The 16,871-nt window shown below is 41.1% G+C and overlaps 1 protein-coding gene across 2 annotated transcripts in view; it reads right to left on the reverse strand.

Moving 5' to 3' along the window:
• ANKRD29 (ankyrin repeat domain 29) overlaps positions 1-11,292 on the reverse strand; it is a 31,626-nt gene extending 20,334 nt beyond the window's left edge. The window contains exons 1-4 of one of the 2 annotated variants that reach the window (XM_038129713.1): positions 11,161-11,292; positions 5,352-5,462; positions 3,548-3,646; positions 1,752-1,850 (exon numbers count right to left, since the gene is read on the reverse strand). In XM_038129713.1, the coding sequence (XP_037985641.1) occupies positions 1,752-1,850; positions 3,548-3,646; positions 5,352-5,462; positions 11,161-11,181 (330 nt within the window). In that variant the 5' untranslated portion in view covers positions 11,182-11,292. Of the gene's footprint in view, positions 1-1,751; positions 1,851-3,547; positions 3,647-5,351; positions 5,463-10,879; positions 11,002-11,160 lie in introns of those variants that run through there. The other variant, XM_038129712.1, reaches the window with a different exon arrangement.
• Positions 11,293-16,871: the final 5,579 nt, after the last annotated feature.

The raw sequence follows: 16,871 nt of genomic DNA on the forward strand, positions 1-16,871 counted from the left end.
TGTGGCCTGGAGAGGAAGAGCAATCAGCAGCTTAAAAGATACTTGGGACTGGCATATGGGCCAAGTCAGGTCTGGGTTCAGAAGCAGGGTCAGGCAGGAAGAGAGGGTCAGGAATTAAATTTTCAAGGTGAGCAACAGTAGTCCCCAAACTTGTATTTGTCCAAAGATGGAAGTCATTTGGAGCAGCTGAACACAGGAATATTCTCTTATAATTTAAATCTTTGCTCTCTTTTATCTGTCCTAGTGTTTCACATAGATATATTTTTCATGCTTCATAAAAGATAGCACATTGTCATAAAGGATCCGACAATTTCAAGCCTGCTGTTCAGCTCCTGGATCAAATCTTGGCCTCTTCAAAAACTCCTAGTTCACAAGCTGTGGAAAGATTGAGTGAAGATGTAACTTTCTCTCCAGACAGAATAAGGTACTGAGCCTCTAACTTGCCAGCTAAATGTAAGGGAAGATGGCCCCTCTGAATCTTGCTAACTCCCAGCCATATCCTGAAATAAAAGTCAGAGAAGCAACGTTTATTTTAATATGCTACCTTACTCAAGAAATTTGTCCCACATGAGATTACTTTAAGATACAGCTGTTGTATTTAACACTGCAACCTCCTGCATTGCCAACTTTCACAGCTGCACTCCGTGTTGTGTTAAACAGCCACAATTTCATTCATGCTTTTATTACTGATTGCTGCTGCAGTCAGAGAGTTGCTCACCACAAGCACAGCTCCCTGGGGTATCAGAATCCTACTCTGTGGGCATGTGTGAACTCTGGCCACAAAAAACCAGGATTTTTAGCCCCTGGAGCATAAGGAGCTGAGTTTATGGTGTTCCATCAATTCCCTTATATTTACAACCTGTATTTCCAGGGACTCCAGAAAGCAGGTATGGATTGAGAGAATCATTCAAATCACAGACTAAAATATCTCGAGAAATTGATTACTGGGGTTAAGGAACTACTGCTTCTTCAAAGTCATCACTAGGATGTGTGATGTCACTTATCACCAGGATAAGTGACTGGCAAGTGTCCTCCTCCCCAGATAATGGGAATGCTTCAAAATGTAGCCAGCACATCAAGGAAAATATGTTGCTTTTCCCTGTGTTTGCTGACAGCAGAGGTGGTAATACTGGCTTGGGCAAAAAAACCTGGGTTGATGTACTGCTGTCAGTGATGAACTGCTGATCTTGCTGCTGTTGAGCCCATGAGGGGTGAGGAACCCAGGCGCTGCCACCTGTGCTTTTGGCTATTCTAAGAAGATTTTGGAAAAGGACCTGCCTGAACAAAGAAATAAGAGCTCTGAGGTGCATTTCATCTTCTTGTCCCAGATAGGAAAGTAGGAATTTAGGGAGGGCTGAAGGCATTATATTCTTATGTACCCTATGGTGGCATGCAGAGACATCCCAATGTTGATGAAATATAAAGTTCTATGCAACCGGAGGACATAAACACCTAAATCAGGATCCTACCTGGTATGTGAAAAAAACACCCTTTGATCTTGTATTGGAGGGTGGCTTATGAAAAAATACTGATATCACTGTCAAGGGACCTTGATGAACTTATGCCATTCAGTCTAGATAGGAAAAGCTAGGACAAAGTTTATACTTCACAATGTGTTGCATTACTCAAAAACGTTCATGTGTGGAAATTTCATCATCTTAACACTCCCCTGTCATGTTTCATGTGAATACAAAAACCCAGCCTTGACTGTCAGAATGTATCAGCATGCAAAAGTAAACACATCATCTTACTTTATTCCTGAATTCAGTGGAGGCTCCAAATGAAAAGAGAAACTTCACTACATCGTTGTGGCCTTGCTGTGCAGCAAAGAACAGAGAAGTTGCACCTGACTAAAAAGGAAAAATGGATTAAAATAGTAACAAACACATAACACACTTGACTAAAGTATAGACATTTCAAATTAAAAAGTATTGAGCTCAATCAGTTAAATATCAGCTGAAAAGACATGATGAATTTGAAGACTCCAGAGGACACCAGGTATCTTAACTCAGTCTTCTTCCCATTGCCCTGAAAAATCTGCCCAGCACCATACATTTGGGAGGGAGGGGAGGAAGGGAAGAAAGGGAAGGAAGGGAAAAGATAGATGCAGGCTTTCCTGACTTTGGGCTCTCTCACCTCATGTAGAAAGTACAGGAAATGGGAGCTAGATGTGAAATTCACTCCAGTGCCCAAAGCCTTTACAATAGTACATGGCCCCATTTAGATCATTTCAGAGCCCGCTCTCCTGGGCACATTAATGGGACTCTCACTTCCCTGAGCTTCACAACAACTTCAGAGAACAAGAGCACTGGTTGGAGAAATTGCATTTAGTTGCAGAACACTGCCATTGGTCTTTAGCACTTCAACTTCATCTGTTTTGCTCCCTTTCTGCAACAGAGTGATTTTGGAGGCTTTCAGTGTTTTTCTTTTTTGTTGGCTTGTTGAATCAGTATTTCCTGAGTGATAATCAAACGCAGCTCCATAAAACTGTTCTTAACTTTTTCTTTTGTTGCTTCTTTCCAAGCAATGTTTACCTAAGGGAAGGGACGTATTGAAGTACATGTTTTGTTAGAACAGGACCCCACTGAAAGACACCGACAATCATGGTTAGAGCAAGTTTATGCCAGTAAGTGCAAAGACACCTACATCATCAAACAGGGCATTCACTGACTCAGTAACTTGCAGATGTCAGCATGAGATTAATGCTCTGGTTCCAGGTAACCACGGGAAGTAAGAAACCTTGGCTTGTGCTGTTTGAGCAATGAGCATACTGCTATCCTGCACGACCTGCCATCATCCCATGTAATTCATGCCCTCCTTAAACTGTTCTTCTCTTAAAACCAGTGGTTGTCCCAGAGCAGTTCTGCTCTTTGTGCAGCTAACACGCAGACCAGAGCAACTGCAATCCTTACAACTGTCTGCGTGGAGTATGAATGAAAGGCAATTTCCCAAAAAAAACCAGTTGCTGAAGTCCCTTCCATGCTGATGCTATGGAGCAAGACATGCCTTGAATGCCAAGCAGAGATGCAGGAAAGGGTACAGATGATAAAGCTGTGTGGCTGCTAGAGATGAGTTGGCTCAGACTAAAAGGCAGTAACTCCAAAACACACAGAATCAAAAATAATCCCTGTGCTAGCAATGGCATCCACTCTGTTTTAATGACCAGGCTGCAAATCACAAGGTAAGAGTCTTCTTATTATTTATCCCATCTGGAGATCTGTAAATTGTTGTGCCATGAAGTAAAACTGCAAATACATAAATGGCATAACCCTGGGGGGGTTACATCCCAGATGTAACTGACCCTTACCAACCAAATGTGCTGAAAATGTTTGATGTGTTATTATAAATGTACCTCTGGCCTCTGATTTTCTGTTGTAAACTCCAGATATCTGATTCCCTGATGTCCTCGGAACAGAGCCTGTGATACATGTTATAAATACACTGTACAGCAAGTGACAAAGAAACAATTGGCAACAAGCAGCAGACAACACTCTTATTTTTTGTAACAAACCAACAGTCACTTAATCAAGCCCTGTTTGAATCCTACCTCTCTCTGCAGATTGATATCTGCTCCTTGCAACACCAATTCCCGTACACAATCTATGTGGCCATAGTAAGATGCTACCATCAGAGCTGTTGTGCCAAGCTGGGAGTAAGGAAAAACAAGTCAGTATCTTCAACAGACACCTATAGCAATGAATCAGGCTGTCTGGATGAGACAGCATCTCTGCCAAAAAGCTGGAGGGAGCTTATGATGTCTTATTGTCCCAAAATAAGTGCAACAAGTATAAAAAGAATGGGCTTTGTTTCTAAACAGCTTTTTTTTTTTCTTTTTCCCTCTCTTTTTAAGCAGAGAATCCCAAAGTTCTTTGCATCATTTCCAGAAGAATAACCTCAGACACAGAAGCTGAGTGACTCAGCTGAGTCACTTGGAATTCTGAGTCATAGTCAGGAGAAGGGGCTGGGTGATTTGAACAGTAATTCCCTATCCAAATAATGACAGCAAACTCACTCAGTGACTCTTCACATTACAAGAGAAAACTTTCTGTACAGAATTCTGTGTTCATCTCCCTAAGTACACTATAAGGTCGCTTCCAGGGAACAAAGTAAGATTTATATGTATGCAGTGTATGGACAATATGCAGAAATCACATGCATAAGGATGAAACACATCCTTCAAAACCATTCACACACGACAGCTCAATTTAAAGAAGGAATGAGTGACATTACAAAAGAGAAACATGCGGTCTTAATTGTAAAAAAATAATTTACTCTAGAAAATGTGTATGTCTGATACAATTATTAAGGCAGTGCAGTGTGAAAGCTCCTGTCCAAAGTTAGCCTTTTTTTGAGAAAAAATGAACACTAGTGACTTTATTTTTTCATACTGATCTCTGTCCTGTTTACCACAAGCCTCTATTTGAACAATCTTCCCTCCCTTGTCAGAAGTGCTGCAGGACAAATAGTTGCCTACAGGGCAAAAATGAAATGAAAATGAGAAGATATGTTAAATTCAATGGGCTTAGAAAATCTCTTACACTTTGAAGGTAGTCAAAGTGAGAGAAGCTGCAGCAAATTCATGTTTTGGGCTGGAAGTGGCATTAATCCTTACCAACACCAGCATGACTCCGTGTCAGTCAGTCCCAATGACAAACAAAAGAAACCTGGAACTTCCCACCCTTCTTTTCCCCTTGCTCTTTTACTCATCTTAGCACAATCAAGTATCTCACCATGTGTTGTAGGCAGAATAGAAAGACCTGCTCATTATCTGTGTTATCAACCTATTTCTAATCTCAAAAATACTTTCAGCCCATGTCAGTTACATTAAGGAAATTCCCATGGAATCTGTCATGTGTCTGGGCTCCTCCTGCTTGGCAATCTTGTGCCTTCATATTGGTGCCCAGTCCAGAGATTGGGTGGAGGAGGAAGAATGTAGGAGGTCAGCAGTTGTTCTAATTATGAGAAGGTCTGTTAGCTGACAGAATCATTGCTACCTGGGCTCAATTCAGCCAACTCTTCATTGTGATCTATTACCATAATGATATTTCTTTGCAAAGAGAAGCCCGAGGTGCTAGGATCTGTGTTTTTAATGTCAGCACCACAAATAACTGTGTAAGACACATTTTTGAGCGCTGGCAAATTCTTAACCCCTTGCCACCGATGTAAATCATCACACTATTTTATCTTATGTTTCAAGCTTGATTACTGACAGGAGAAGGTTTTAAATCATCCTGAAGTACCATAAGACATGCATATGTTTCATGTTAGATCCCTACTACACCCTCTGCATGGTGGGCTATGGAAAGTGATGCCAACTGAGTGCTGTGGCTGTAGGTGCATTGTGTGCATACGCTGTCTTTGCAGTCCACATCTACTCGCCCACTGTTCAGCAGCAGCTGGAGGAGAGCCAAGTTTCCTTTTCTTGCAGCCCAAAATGCAGCATTGGCAAGTGGTGTTTCTTTCTGGTGGAAAAAAGGAAAAGGGGAAAAAAAAAAAAAAAGAAAGCAGAAATAAATCACTCTGGAAAAGATACTGGGCAAGCATACACATCACATACATTCTGCATTCAAGCCAGGAAAGTTTCAGCTTAGTGTGCAGTTCTTTCAAACCCAGAGCATGGAAAGGAAGCTAATTTAATTTATTTTTGCAATTAAAGAGACCAGTCTTCCTGTGCTTCCTCATGTTATTTCAAGTCTTCCTTGTGTCCATGGCAGCCTATGTCTCTTAGATTGCTCTGTAATGAGAAAGGATGATGCTAGGCCAGATCCACAGGGAAACATCACAGAAAACAACATGCTCAGTGATGCCTGTATAGTCTGCTTCTGTGGTGGGGGTGGACACAGTTAGGCTGAAGCATCCTGTTGACATGTCCTGCTGCAGGACATCCTCTTGGGTTTCAGATTAGCTTTCTGTCATCTCCTTCTTTTTTGCACACGAAGTTCCAATTCAGGAAATGTATTGCTCATGTATCTCCCAGACTGCTTGTTCTACCTCCCTGGAATTAACAACCTGGGACTGTGGGCATGTGCAGTATCTCCTGGGTAGGAGTGAATGATGACTGCTCCAGCACAGGAAAAGGACAGAAAGACAAGACATGGACTTTGGTCCAACCCTCTTTACCTAATCGATGCAGACAGCTGCCAGTATTCTGCCTTGACAGGTAAACACTGTCAAGGGTGAAGTGTGGGGGAAAAGACTGTGATGGCAATGACGGGTATCCTAGAGCAGGCTTGTGCTGTTGATTTTTTAATAAGGGCCCAAACCACCTACAGAAGTGTAAAACATCACTTCACCAATAGTCACACCAAAGCAGTCAAAAATACCCAGCATTGCTTTGTAGTGAACCCTGCCTTCAGGATAACCCAAAGAGAGTGCAGAGTAGATATAAAAGTCAATCATTCAACTTCAGAAATGACATACGTACGCTCTTCTTGTCTAAATGTCAATGTGCACATGTAATATGGCAGGGAATCAGGATTCAATAGTTTTATGCTTTATAATTAAAATGCACAAATACAGCACAGTTCAAATTGCTTCCTTCACTGACATGAAGACAATAAACTTTGCAGAAACCAGCAGACACAAGAATCATGAATCTGAATCTATCTCAGGTCTGTCACACTGAGCACTTTCCATGGGTGGCATTTTTAATATTAATAGGTTGGAAAATTGGCAGCTGTTTCAGATGAGAGACGTTCCAACCATTCAATAAAGTGTAAGTCGCTTCCTATAAATTGATAGTGGTATTTCTTGTATCAGCACACGCAGGGGCAGGAGGCTGAAAATTTTAGCAAGCACAATAGGCTAAATTCTGATCTTCTTTTCACAGCTATTGCATTTCCCTGGAGAATCTGTAGATAATGTTGATTAAAGTAGAGACAGCAGTTTATATCCTCCTTGCTAGCAACACTGTAGTGTCTTCCTATCTTTACCCTTAGAACCACTAAAATTTTATGTAAATGCAAACAATTGACCTAAACACAGAGAGGTTCAGGTTGCCCTTTTCTGCTCTGATTTATTAGATAGATATTTATTTACAGAAGTGGCAGTTAGGAATATTGTCTTATTGGCTTTTTACTATGATACTCACTGGAAAGCTATTGCAAAAGAATTATGTTTTGACATTACAGAAGGGACAATCAAATTCCTTATCTTTTACTGTCCCAAACTATCCCTGAAAGTTTTAGAGAGTTTAGAGGTATGGCAATACATCCATAAAGGGAAATATTTACTTAATCCACCCCAGTTTTAACTACAAGGGCACAGTAGCAGACTGAATTTTATTATGGCTCATCATACACTACCACTTTCAGTGGTCAGGTAGGCAGGAACTGGAATCCATATCCAGGAAATCCTTACCTGCTTTCACTGGTTTACATGAGAAGAGAACTAAATGTCCAGTGTGACCCTGGACGGGAAGTAGAGAAGTTCAAAGTCTTTGGCCTTATGAGTCATAAATTCCTACCTCTTTTTTTCTCTCCTGTTCTACAATAGCCCTCCAGCAGAGTTGTCCTTATATTTTGGATCAGACTCAAGGAATGGAAGAATTCTTCAGTGCACCAAGGACAAAAACCAAAGTTTTTCCCCATTTGAACTGACTCCTATTAAGCACTTTTACTTCACCTTGTGCTCCTGCACTGCCTGGGATCCCTTGTATAAAAGTGGAGTATACAGCACACAGACCATCAACCATCCAGTGACTGGATTAAAAAAACAGATGCAAATCTGAGCTATTTTGCGTGCTGAGGTGAACAAAAACGTGCAAAATCATTCAGATGATCTGGGCACCTTACAAGAACAGTTTCATTGTGTATACTGTGTGGCAGTTTATATCTGTGGATCTATATCTCTGTAATCTTCATTTTCATCAGCAACTGACATCACTAGTAGGCAAAATGCAAGCACTTTGGGGTTAATAATCCATATAATTGAATTATTTTTTAGCAATAAATGGGTTTATAGCTGCAGGATGTGACTGCTGTTGTTCGTTTATGAACTCAGTCATGTGTCATCAGATACTTCCTAGGGAGAGGTAATGCTGAATTTCAAAAGATTAATCGGACAAAATTTTTATGTAATTCTTATCATAAAGCTAGTCTGCTCCCAAATCATCCTCAAAGTAAACAACTGATCCTCAGCACTGACAGTCTGGGAACAGAATGTAATAAACATTTGAAAATTATTAGCTAATAACTTTCATGAAAATTGCTTGCTTCATTATGTCACTTGTACCAGCATCAGCAGCTTTCAGGATAAACATTCCTTCACTTCTTCAAGTTCTCTAAAATTTTATTTTAAAATCTGGCTGTGCTAATAATTTTGATACTTTGTATTGCTTTCATGAGAGCCCAAAGATGGAAAGCTGGCATTATATTCATGCTGTATTGACATTAGAAAAAACATTTCTTCAAAAATGGCCTAGAGGAAAATATATATTATAAATCTGACAAAAATATTTCTCTGCAGGGATACAGAAAAAAATGAATTGTGCTAAGGTATCTGTGTCATTTCAGGAATATTGAGGGGGAAAGTATAATTTAAATGCTGTGACCACCAGCTCTGCTCCCTGCCCTACCTTTGATTTGCTGTTTACAGAGAAAGGGCAGGTGACAGCGGGGTGACCACTGAGGAGGAAGAGTGCAGCTCTTAAACAGGGATCTTGCAGATGAAAGAAAAGGGGCAATAGACAAAGAGAAAGAAAAGAAAGGAGAAAGAGAACGCTAGTCCACCCACTGGCTTGTTCCTTGCGCTGGCAAAATACAAGAAATTTCTCTTTTCTTTCTTAGATTCCAAACCAGTCCTAATGGGAAGGAGGAACTGAGTAAAAAGTTTAAGGAAGAAGAACAACTGGAAATCAGGATCAAGCGTGATGGAAAAGGCTAGTGCAACTTAGGAGCAGAGTTCTTTACTAGACAGCAATATATCCTACATGAAGGATCCTGATAAAAAGGAAAGGTGATTCAGTACATTAATGTTGTTTAGTCAGGCCAAAAGTGGTAGAAGAGAGGATATTTGTGTGAGAAAGAAAGATAAATGCTATGCCATGAGTAAGTAGGATAATAAGATGGAAAATGTGAACAGCCAGTGGCAAACAGTAAGAATCCAAGTTAAGTTCGTGATCTGAGAGAAAGAAAAAATGCCAAACAAAATGTCACAGGAAAGGGAGAGAAAACAGAGAGAGGGAGGTTTGGTCTGCAGTTCTTCAGAGGGGAGGGAAAGCAGTGAGCTACTTAGAACAGGAAAACTTGAGGGAATAGAATGTGAGAAATAGGGCACAGAAAAGGAGCTGATAGGGACAGAACAGAAACTAAGACCTGAAGAACAAGTTAAATAAACAAAGAGGCCTTCTTGTTTATTTATCTTGTTCTTATTTAGCCAAAAAAAAAGGATAAGAAAGGGAAAGAAGCTGGCATCACTAGGAACATGTGGCTGTCAGGGTAGATGCAGAAAAAACTCACATAGACAGACTGAAGGGACAAAAAAAATAAGGAAAAAAAAAAAAAAGAAATTAGGTGTGAGACCAGTGCAGGACCAAAAAGGGGATGACCACAGAGACGGCAGTCCAGAAATCCAAGTGTATCCTGGGCTACATCAAAAGAATCAAGACCAGCAGGATGAGGAAAGTGATTCTCTCCCTCAATTCTGCTCTGGTAAGACCACACTTGGAGTACTGCATTCAGCTCTGGGGGCCCCAGCATAAGGATGTGGACCTGATGGAGCAAATCCAGAAGAGGGTCATGAAGATGATCATCAGAGAACACCTCTCCTATGAAGACAGGCTGAGGGAATTAAGGTTGTTCAGCCTGGAGAAGAGGAGGCTCTGAGGAGACCTTAGAGTGTCCTTCCAGTGGCGAAACGGGACCCACAAGAGAGATAGAGAGGGACTTTTTACAAGGGCATGTGGTGATAGGACAAGGAAAAAATGTCTTTAAACTGAAAGGGGGTAGGTTTAGAGTGGATATTAGGATGAGATTCTCTACTGTGAAGGTGGTGAGGAATTGGAACAGGTTGCCCAGAGTAGCTGTGGATGCCCCATCCCTAGAAGTGTCCACAGTCAGGCTGGATGGGGCTTTGAGCCGCCTGGTCTAGTAGAAGGTATCCCTCCTTATGGCAGAGGGCTGGAACATGATGATCTTTAAGGTCCCTTCCAACCCAAGGCATTCTATGATTTCACCAGCAAGTGTAAGACTGAGCTGCCCCTGGAGCAAAGGTTCTCTGCTGCCTCCACAGGAGGGCTTCAACTGCAGGTGGGAACCACCTGCTGCACCACCATGGAACTGACACGGTGACATCGAAAGCACCAGCATTCCAGGGGGAGATACCCTTGTAGGAGAGAGGCAAGTACAGGAAATAATCCATCAAATCAAAAAATGCAGCACCAGCAATATGGCAAAGCACTGGCATTGAGCTGCTGATCAATAAGAGAAGGGCAAGCACAGCATCCAGAAAGTGCATAACAGAGAAGATCATCCATCATAAATATTATCTGTTAACATTATTAGTAAATTGCTGCTTGCTTCCCTCTTTGCCAAATAATCTTATTAATCCTGTCATTAGATTAAAAAAGCTTCTTTAAGGCAATCTTTTTAAATTACTGCTCTTGCATGGGTTTGGATAGAAGAAGTACAAAAAGTGGCAGGAATCACATCTGGCAAAGGGAACGAACCAGTCTGGCTTCAGTGGCCACCACAGCCTGAAAGGAAGAGCACGGATAAAGACTGCCTCCTAACTATTACACAACCAGCACCAGCAGAGATGGTCGCAAAAGTGAGGAGGAGGCTCCTGACTGCACCAAAACCCACAGCACAGAGCCCGGCCACCCCAGAGCCTGCGTAAAGCTCCACGGAGGCTCGCAGTTTATGTAACACAAGGCACGCACCCTTTTGGGGCTGTCAGCTGTGAAAAGCGCCCGCTCCATCAGCTGCCACCGCAGCACTCCCCTTCCCGGGGCACCCCAAAGCCCGGGAAGGACATTACTGCTTTCTTTCCTTCCGCCCTGCACCACCCTCATTTTTCCTAAAAAAAAAAAAAATAAACCAAATCAACCCCCAAATCCACGGATACGACAGAGCGCTCCCCGGGCTGCCGGCATGACGAGCGCAAAGCGGGAACCCAAGCGCGCATCCCCCCGCCCCTCTCCCCTTGAGGCGCCCGGCTCACCTTGAAGGACATCCTGCACATCGCAGCGCTCCGCCTCCGCCCCGCTCCGCTCCGCGCCCGCCCGCGCAGCTCGGTCCGCACCGCTCCGCGCCCGGGGCTGCGCGGGGCCGGGGCGGGGCGCGGCGCGGGGCCGGCGCCTCCCTCCCGCAGCACTTTGTGCTCATGGGGTGCTGGCCACTATTGCTCTTTTAGGGTTCTTTTTGGGGCGGGAAGGGAGTATTTGGTTGTTTGTTACTATTATTATTATTATTATTATTATTATTATTATTATTATTATTATTATTATTATTATTATTATTATCATTATTATTATTATATTTTTATTATTATATTTTATTATTATTATATTTTATTATCATCATCATCATCGTTGTTGTTCTTCTTATTATTATTATTATTTAGCATAATATATTTTATTAGATTATAATAGAATCAATTGCATCCCAACACACACTAATTATATCAGCATACAATTTTACATAATTGCAGAAAATTACATTACGTTGTTATTTTGGGTTGCATAGTTATTATTGTTCTATTGCTGTTGTTGTTGTTAGAAATAGTAGTGGTGTCAGTATTGTTTGACATGGGCGCCTGCTCCAGCAGCATCCTGAGAAGCCAGCACCCAGGGTGGGGGACCCACACCACTCAGCCTCTGGTTTAGACCTATGGCTCAGGCCCCTGTAGCTCAGGAATAGCACTGAAATGGTCCAAACCCCAAGCACCCTCACCCCAGCCCTATCCTCATCACGGTGCTAATGCCACCTGCACAGCACCACTTTTGTATTTCACAGCCTCTTCCCTTCACATCTAAGCAAAACCTCTTAAGGGTCACTTTTGTTGAGCACAGCCACAGTGCTGCCACCCAAACCCGTGGTGGGGGCCGGCGTCCCTTCACCTTGCCTGCATCCAGCTATCACCAACACTATCTCCCACAGCTGATGCGCTCTCATTAAGAAGCCAGTAAATTCTTAAGGGCTTAATTGTATGCCTTTAAAAACGAACAGTCATAAAGCCAATTCATGTCCTGTTTTGCCTGGCTGCCACGGATTTCATTCAAAGTCTTCGTGATATAAAGTAGGCAAAGCAGGGCATGCTCTGGTGAGAGATTCCTGAATTTCTTTGCTATTGTTGGTTTAAACTGAGCCCTTAGGGATTTTCCTCTTTTGATGTGCACACATAAATCCCATTCACGAGAAAATTATGCGTGTGCACTGAGAGAAAATACTTGTGCTGAGATCCAAATAGCTTATTCTACAAATCTGCAAGTGAAGGGGTTTCTGCAGATCTTTCTCCTGAGGCAATGTTCATCTGTGCATCTGTGCATACAGTAAAACAAACGGGAGACAGGCAGATGAAAGCTGCTAATAGCACCAGCTCATCTCAGAATGCATGGCCTGGTGTGAACCTTAATTACTGAGATCATACGATCCTGGATAATCACTCAGATTTCTGCTTAAACCTAAAAATACCGAATAAATTCAGCAGATTGCAGAGTTGAGAGTCATCCTTGCTCTGATCCAGTTGCACAGTGATGATTGTTCACTGAAAGAGGAAAATACTACTGATCTGTACAAACTCCCTACCTCACCCTTGGAAAATCCCTGTGTTTATTCAATCTATTGTGAATAACATGCCAAACTTTTCACTTTCATCGGCCCAAATATTAAATTTCATGACCAAAAAACCCCCAAAGAATTCTTTAGATGAACAACAAAAAAAGGAGATGAAAGCAATATAGTTTTTATGGGTCTGTATTTATCTTGGGTGTCGGGGGAAAAAATGTAAAGTGCTTTTCTTAATATCTCCACAAAATCAGAAATTGCACCTATTTTCAGTTGCACATGGTCTCCTGTAACTTTTCTGTTTTCATATTTAGGTACTATAATACAAATATAAATTATATTTAATATAATAAATATATTATAAAGGACCACTCCTTTTTAGTGGTCCTTTGAAAATTTATCCCAGAAAGCATGTAGAAACAATGTTTTTTAATATAGATGTCTGCCTATTGTTACACTTGTTTATGGGCACAGAGGACACACATCTCATGTGTGTATATATATATATATATATATACAAACGCAAGAATTTGTAATTATTGTAACTGAATCTTAGGAGTCTAATATAAGAATCATTACTAGAGCAGATGTAATTATAGCAGAAAAAGAAAGATGTCTAAACCCAGAAAAAGTTCAGTATTAATAACATAACAGTTAAAACTTAAAAACTTCCTAGTTTTTACTCTTTTTCTGGATGTTATCCTCACCTTTCTCCTGCTCGGCTAGGTCTCAGAGTTAGTGGTTTCATTCTGGTGGTGGTGGTTTGTGATGTTATGGTGAGCTGTAGCATCTGGAATTGGTCATTTCAGGGACTATGATGTTCACGTTAATGGCTTCTTCTTCTTCCACCTTCAGCCTAATTCAGTTTTATACATTTGCCAACATGCTTTTACCTCTGACTCTTTTTTCACTGGTCTGCAGCTCCATATTACAACCAAACTAATTCTCATTTCAATTAGAAAAGCTGCTGTTAGAGATAAGCCATGTAAAACAAAATTGAGGGAGGTCAAGAAAAGTTTAAAAAGAGCAAACCTGGCAAGCCTCAGTTCCTGAGGCCCTGCAAACTCAATGCCTGTTGCTATCATGGAAATACTGTGTTTTAGGGCTACACGTCTCCTCTATTCTTTAGTCTTGGCAGAATATTTGAGATTGCAAGATACTTGGACTGGTTTGGATTTGTTAGCTGCTTGGCAGAATTCATCTGCAGGGCAGCAGGCTGCATTCCTCTCACCTAGTATTTCATCACAGAGATTATTTCAAATAAAATGAGTCATGTTGTTTTGTTCAAATCTGAAGGCTACCTAAGATGAATTGCAGGGACAAATTAAATTATTGCATTTAAAAGCTGATCCAACCATTCTGTGTAAGTCACAGAAAAACCTTACCTGAGCCAGAACAGTTCAAGCACATCTCTATATGGATGATTAATAGAAATAGCACAAATTTTGGGTTTAAAAACCCCGTTTATTCAGAGATTATAATCTAAACCTCAACAATTTTTATGCAAAGATGACATTAATTTCTATCTTCTTTAAAAAATAGCAATAATGAAACAAATACCCATTTAGAAACGTGAATAGACAGCAATATAAGTTTGCCTGCTGTGTATGGAAATGGATAAATACATTTCAGCAGACAAGATAGTCAATGTGTGTTTTTTAACTTCAGTGAACTGTGACATGGAATTCTGCCCCCATCTCAAAAACCTGTTGTTAAATTTGCCCGCCATCTTCCAGATTCCAGAGCTCTTTACTGCAGGGGTGTGCCACACAACTGCATCTGCGTAACTCAGAAGATATTGCATTGACAAATATGTTTCTGCAATAGATTTTGTCATTTCCCATATGGCAGTATGTCAATAATGTCAATGCTTTTGCTTTCAATATCACCCGTATAAAAATCATTGATGAAGGCCTGTGACATTTATTCTCTGATTGCAACTTACTTTTTTTTTTCTCAAGCTTTGCAAATAGTGGAGATCTTAGTTTAATGTTTTTAATTTCAGCTGTATCTGCATTGTCTTCTCTCCTTGGACATTTGTTTCCATAAACATTTACTTATTTAAATATTTTTAAAAGGTAAATAGGTTTCTAAGTTTTTCTAGAAATAAACTATTTTATCAAAACTATGAAAAAAAAAGGCAATTTAAAATGTAAAGTGGAGCAATCTTCAGCAGTTTCAGTTACAAATTTTGAAGCCTGATTTTACCTAGACAACAACAGTAATAAGCCTGGCTACCATGAATAACAAATGCTATTTTTATTTTGCCAAAGGTATAAGTGCTCTTTACTACTCTAATTCTCTCTGCATGATTTCAAAATACTGGATCATTGCCTCTTAGATGACTGTGTATGTTTCTGCCCATGACCTCCTGTGTGGGCCTGGGCAAGCCTTTTGTGCCAAAATATTTAAAAATAGCTTCTCAGTTTGTCTTTCTTACGTTCTTTTGCCTTGTAACTTAAAATGATGACACCAAGACAAATATTACTTTTGAAACCATCAGCCTAAGGTTTTTGCACATCAGGTTTTGTCAGCAACATTCAATAGCGCATAGAAAGAGAGCAGCTCTAAAACTTTTGTCTCTTTCCCAATCTTTGGACTCTTTATGTTGCTGAAATAATTCTTGATCTTGACTAAATCCTGCACTGTGCTGTGGAGTGAACTGAGCTGGCAAGCTCAGACACCACCAGCAGTTCTGCTGTGCCAGCTTGGACATTTGCATAGACCAGCAAATCCAACTGCTTGGCTGGCTAAATCAGTTCATGCTGACCTCTCTGGGACAGCTACTTTAGTGCTCTAGTCCGGATGAGGAGGACATAGCTGAAGCGAGTGTCCTGATTGTCTCCCCTTATGGTGCTCTTTTCTTATTGTCAAGGGATCCTGTACTGTGCAAACTGGATCCAGTTTGAACCAACCACAAAGAACTCCTCCAGGAGCAGACTTAGTGGACTGCAGCTGCCTATTGGGATTGAAAGAGAGCTAATTTGAATTAAAACTAACTCACCATGAAATGGGTACATTGCAGACTCTAGGTCCTCAGCACTGTTTCTTCTACAGATTCATTCCTGTCAAGGCTGCAGTACTTGCAAACGTAGATAGCCTGTGTTGTGCTACTACTACCACAGCTAGCTTAGACGTCTCTAAACTGCAGTGCAATCTTTGATACACAAAACGTACCTTATAATAAGATGTCTGGCACAGCCATGTTGGCCCCCCTCTCCTGCCTGAAAAGTATCCAAAGTCTTGTGGCATGGCTCCTTCCCTTTTCCCTGTGTGTGTTCTCTCATCCAGTGAGAAGCTGGTACGTCTCACTATTTGCCCAGGACTTGCAGATTTTCTGCAGCATCTACAAAAGAGCCCCAGACCACCAGGAAATCCTAGGCCTGTCCACTGCAGTCTACTGTGTGGTTCATCTATGTGTGCTTCCTCAACCCATTTCAAGGACATGGTGAACCTGACCTTTTAAGGGTGCACAGTGCAAAACATGGTGCATAACATACTCAATAAATGAGATACTTTCTAAGCATGCTGTATCTGCTTGTGTCATCAGCTTGTACATGTCCAACAAGAGTGATACACCCTGGAGTGCCTGGGCTTGCCCATTCCCTGCCTGGGAGTATTAATCATTCCTTATCCACCTAGGAATATTCTTCATTCCAAAAGGAATCCTTGTCTGTTTCTTGGTTTGATGCCCTTTGGCTCCTTCACAGCGCTTTGGGATGAGTAACTGGGCTTGCTTCTTTCAATGAGAGTGGCACTGCTCATCTCATGGTGAAACACTTGAACAGCTACTGAGAAAACCTCCTGGCATGTCTCAGATTGATTATTGCTTGTGTGCTTAGCCAAAGTTTGCATGCAAAATGCTAGGACATTATGAAGTAGATATTAATTTGAGTCCAATGTATTATTGATATTCAAACTGTCTTTTGATTAGAAAGAGGAATAGTGACAGATCTGAGAGGCATTTCTAAATTAATTCAGCAAACTGGTATTTTACTTCCAGCCTTGTCTTGCATGCACAAGGGGTTTTAAATCAGGAAAGCACCAGAGCAGATCCATGAATATGTCACTATGAAAATGCACAGAAATACACACAGCCTTCCTGCTAAGGTGGTATCTAATCCCCTAAATTTTTATCTTTATGGA

The sequence above is a fragment of the Motacilla alba genome, chromosome 2 (genome assembly GCF_015832195.1).
Source record: "Motacilla alba alba isolate MOTALB_02 chromosome 2, Motacilla_alba_V1.0_pri, whole genome shotgun sequence".
Lineage (NCBI taxonomy): Eukaryota > Metazoa > Chordata > Aves > Passeriformes > Motacillidae > Motacilla > Motacilla alba.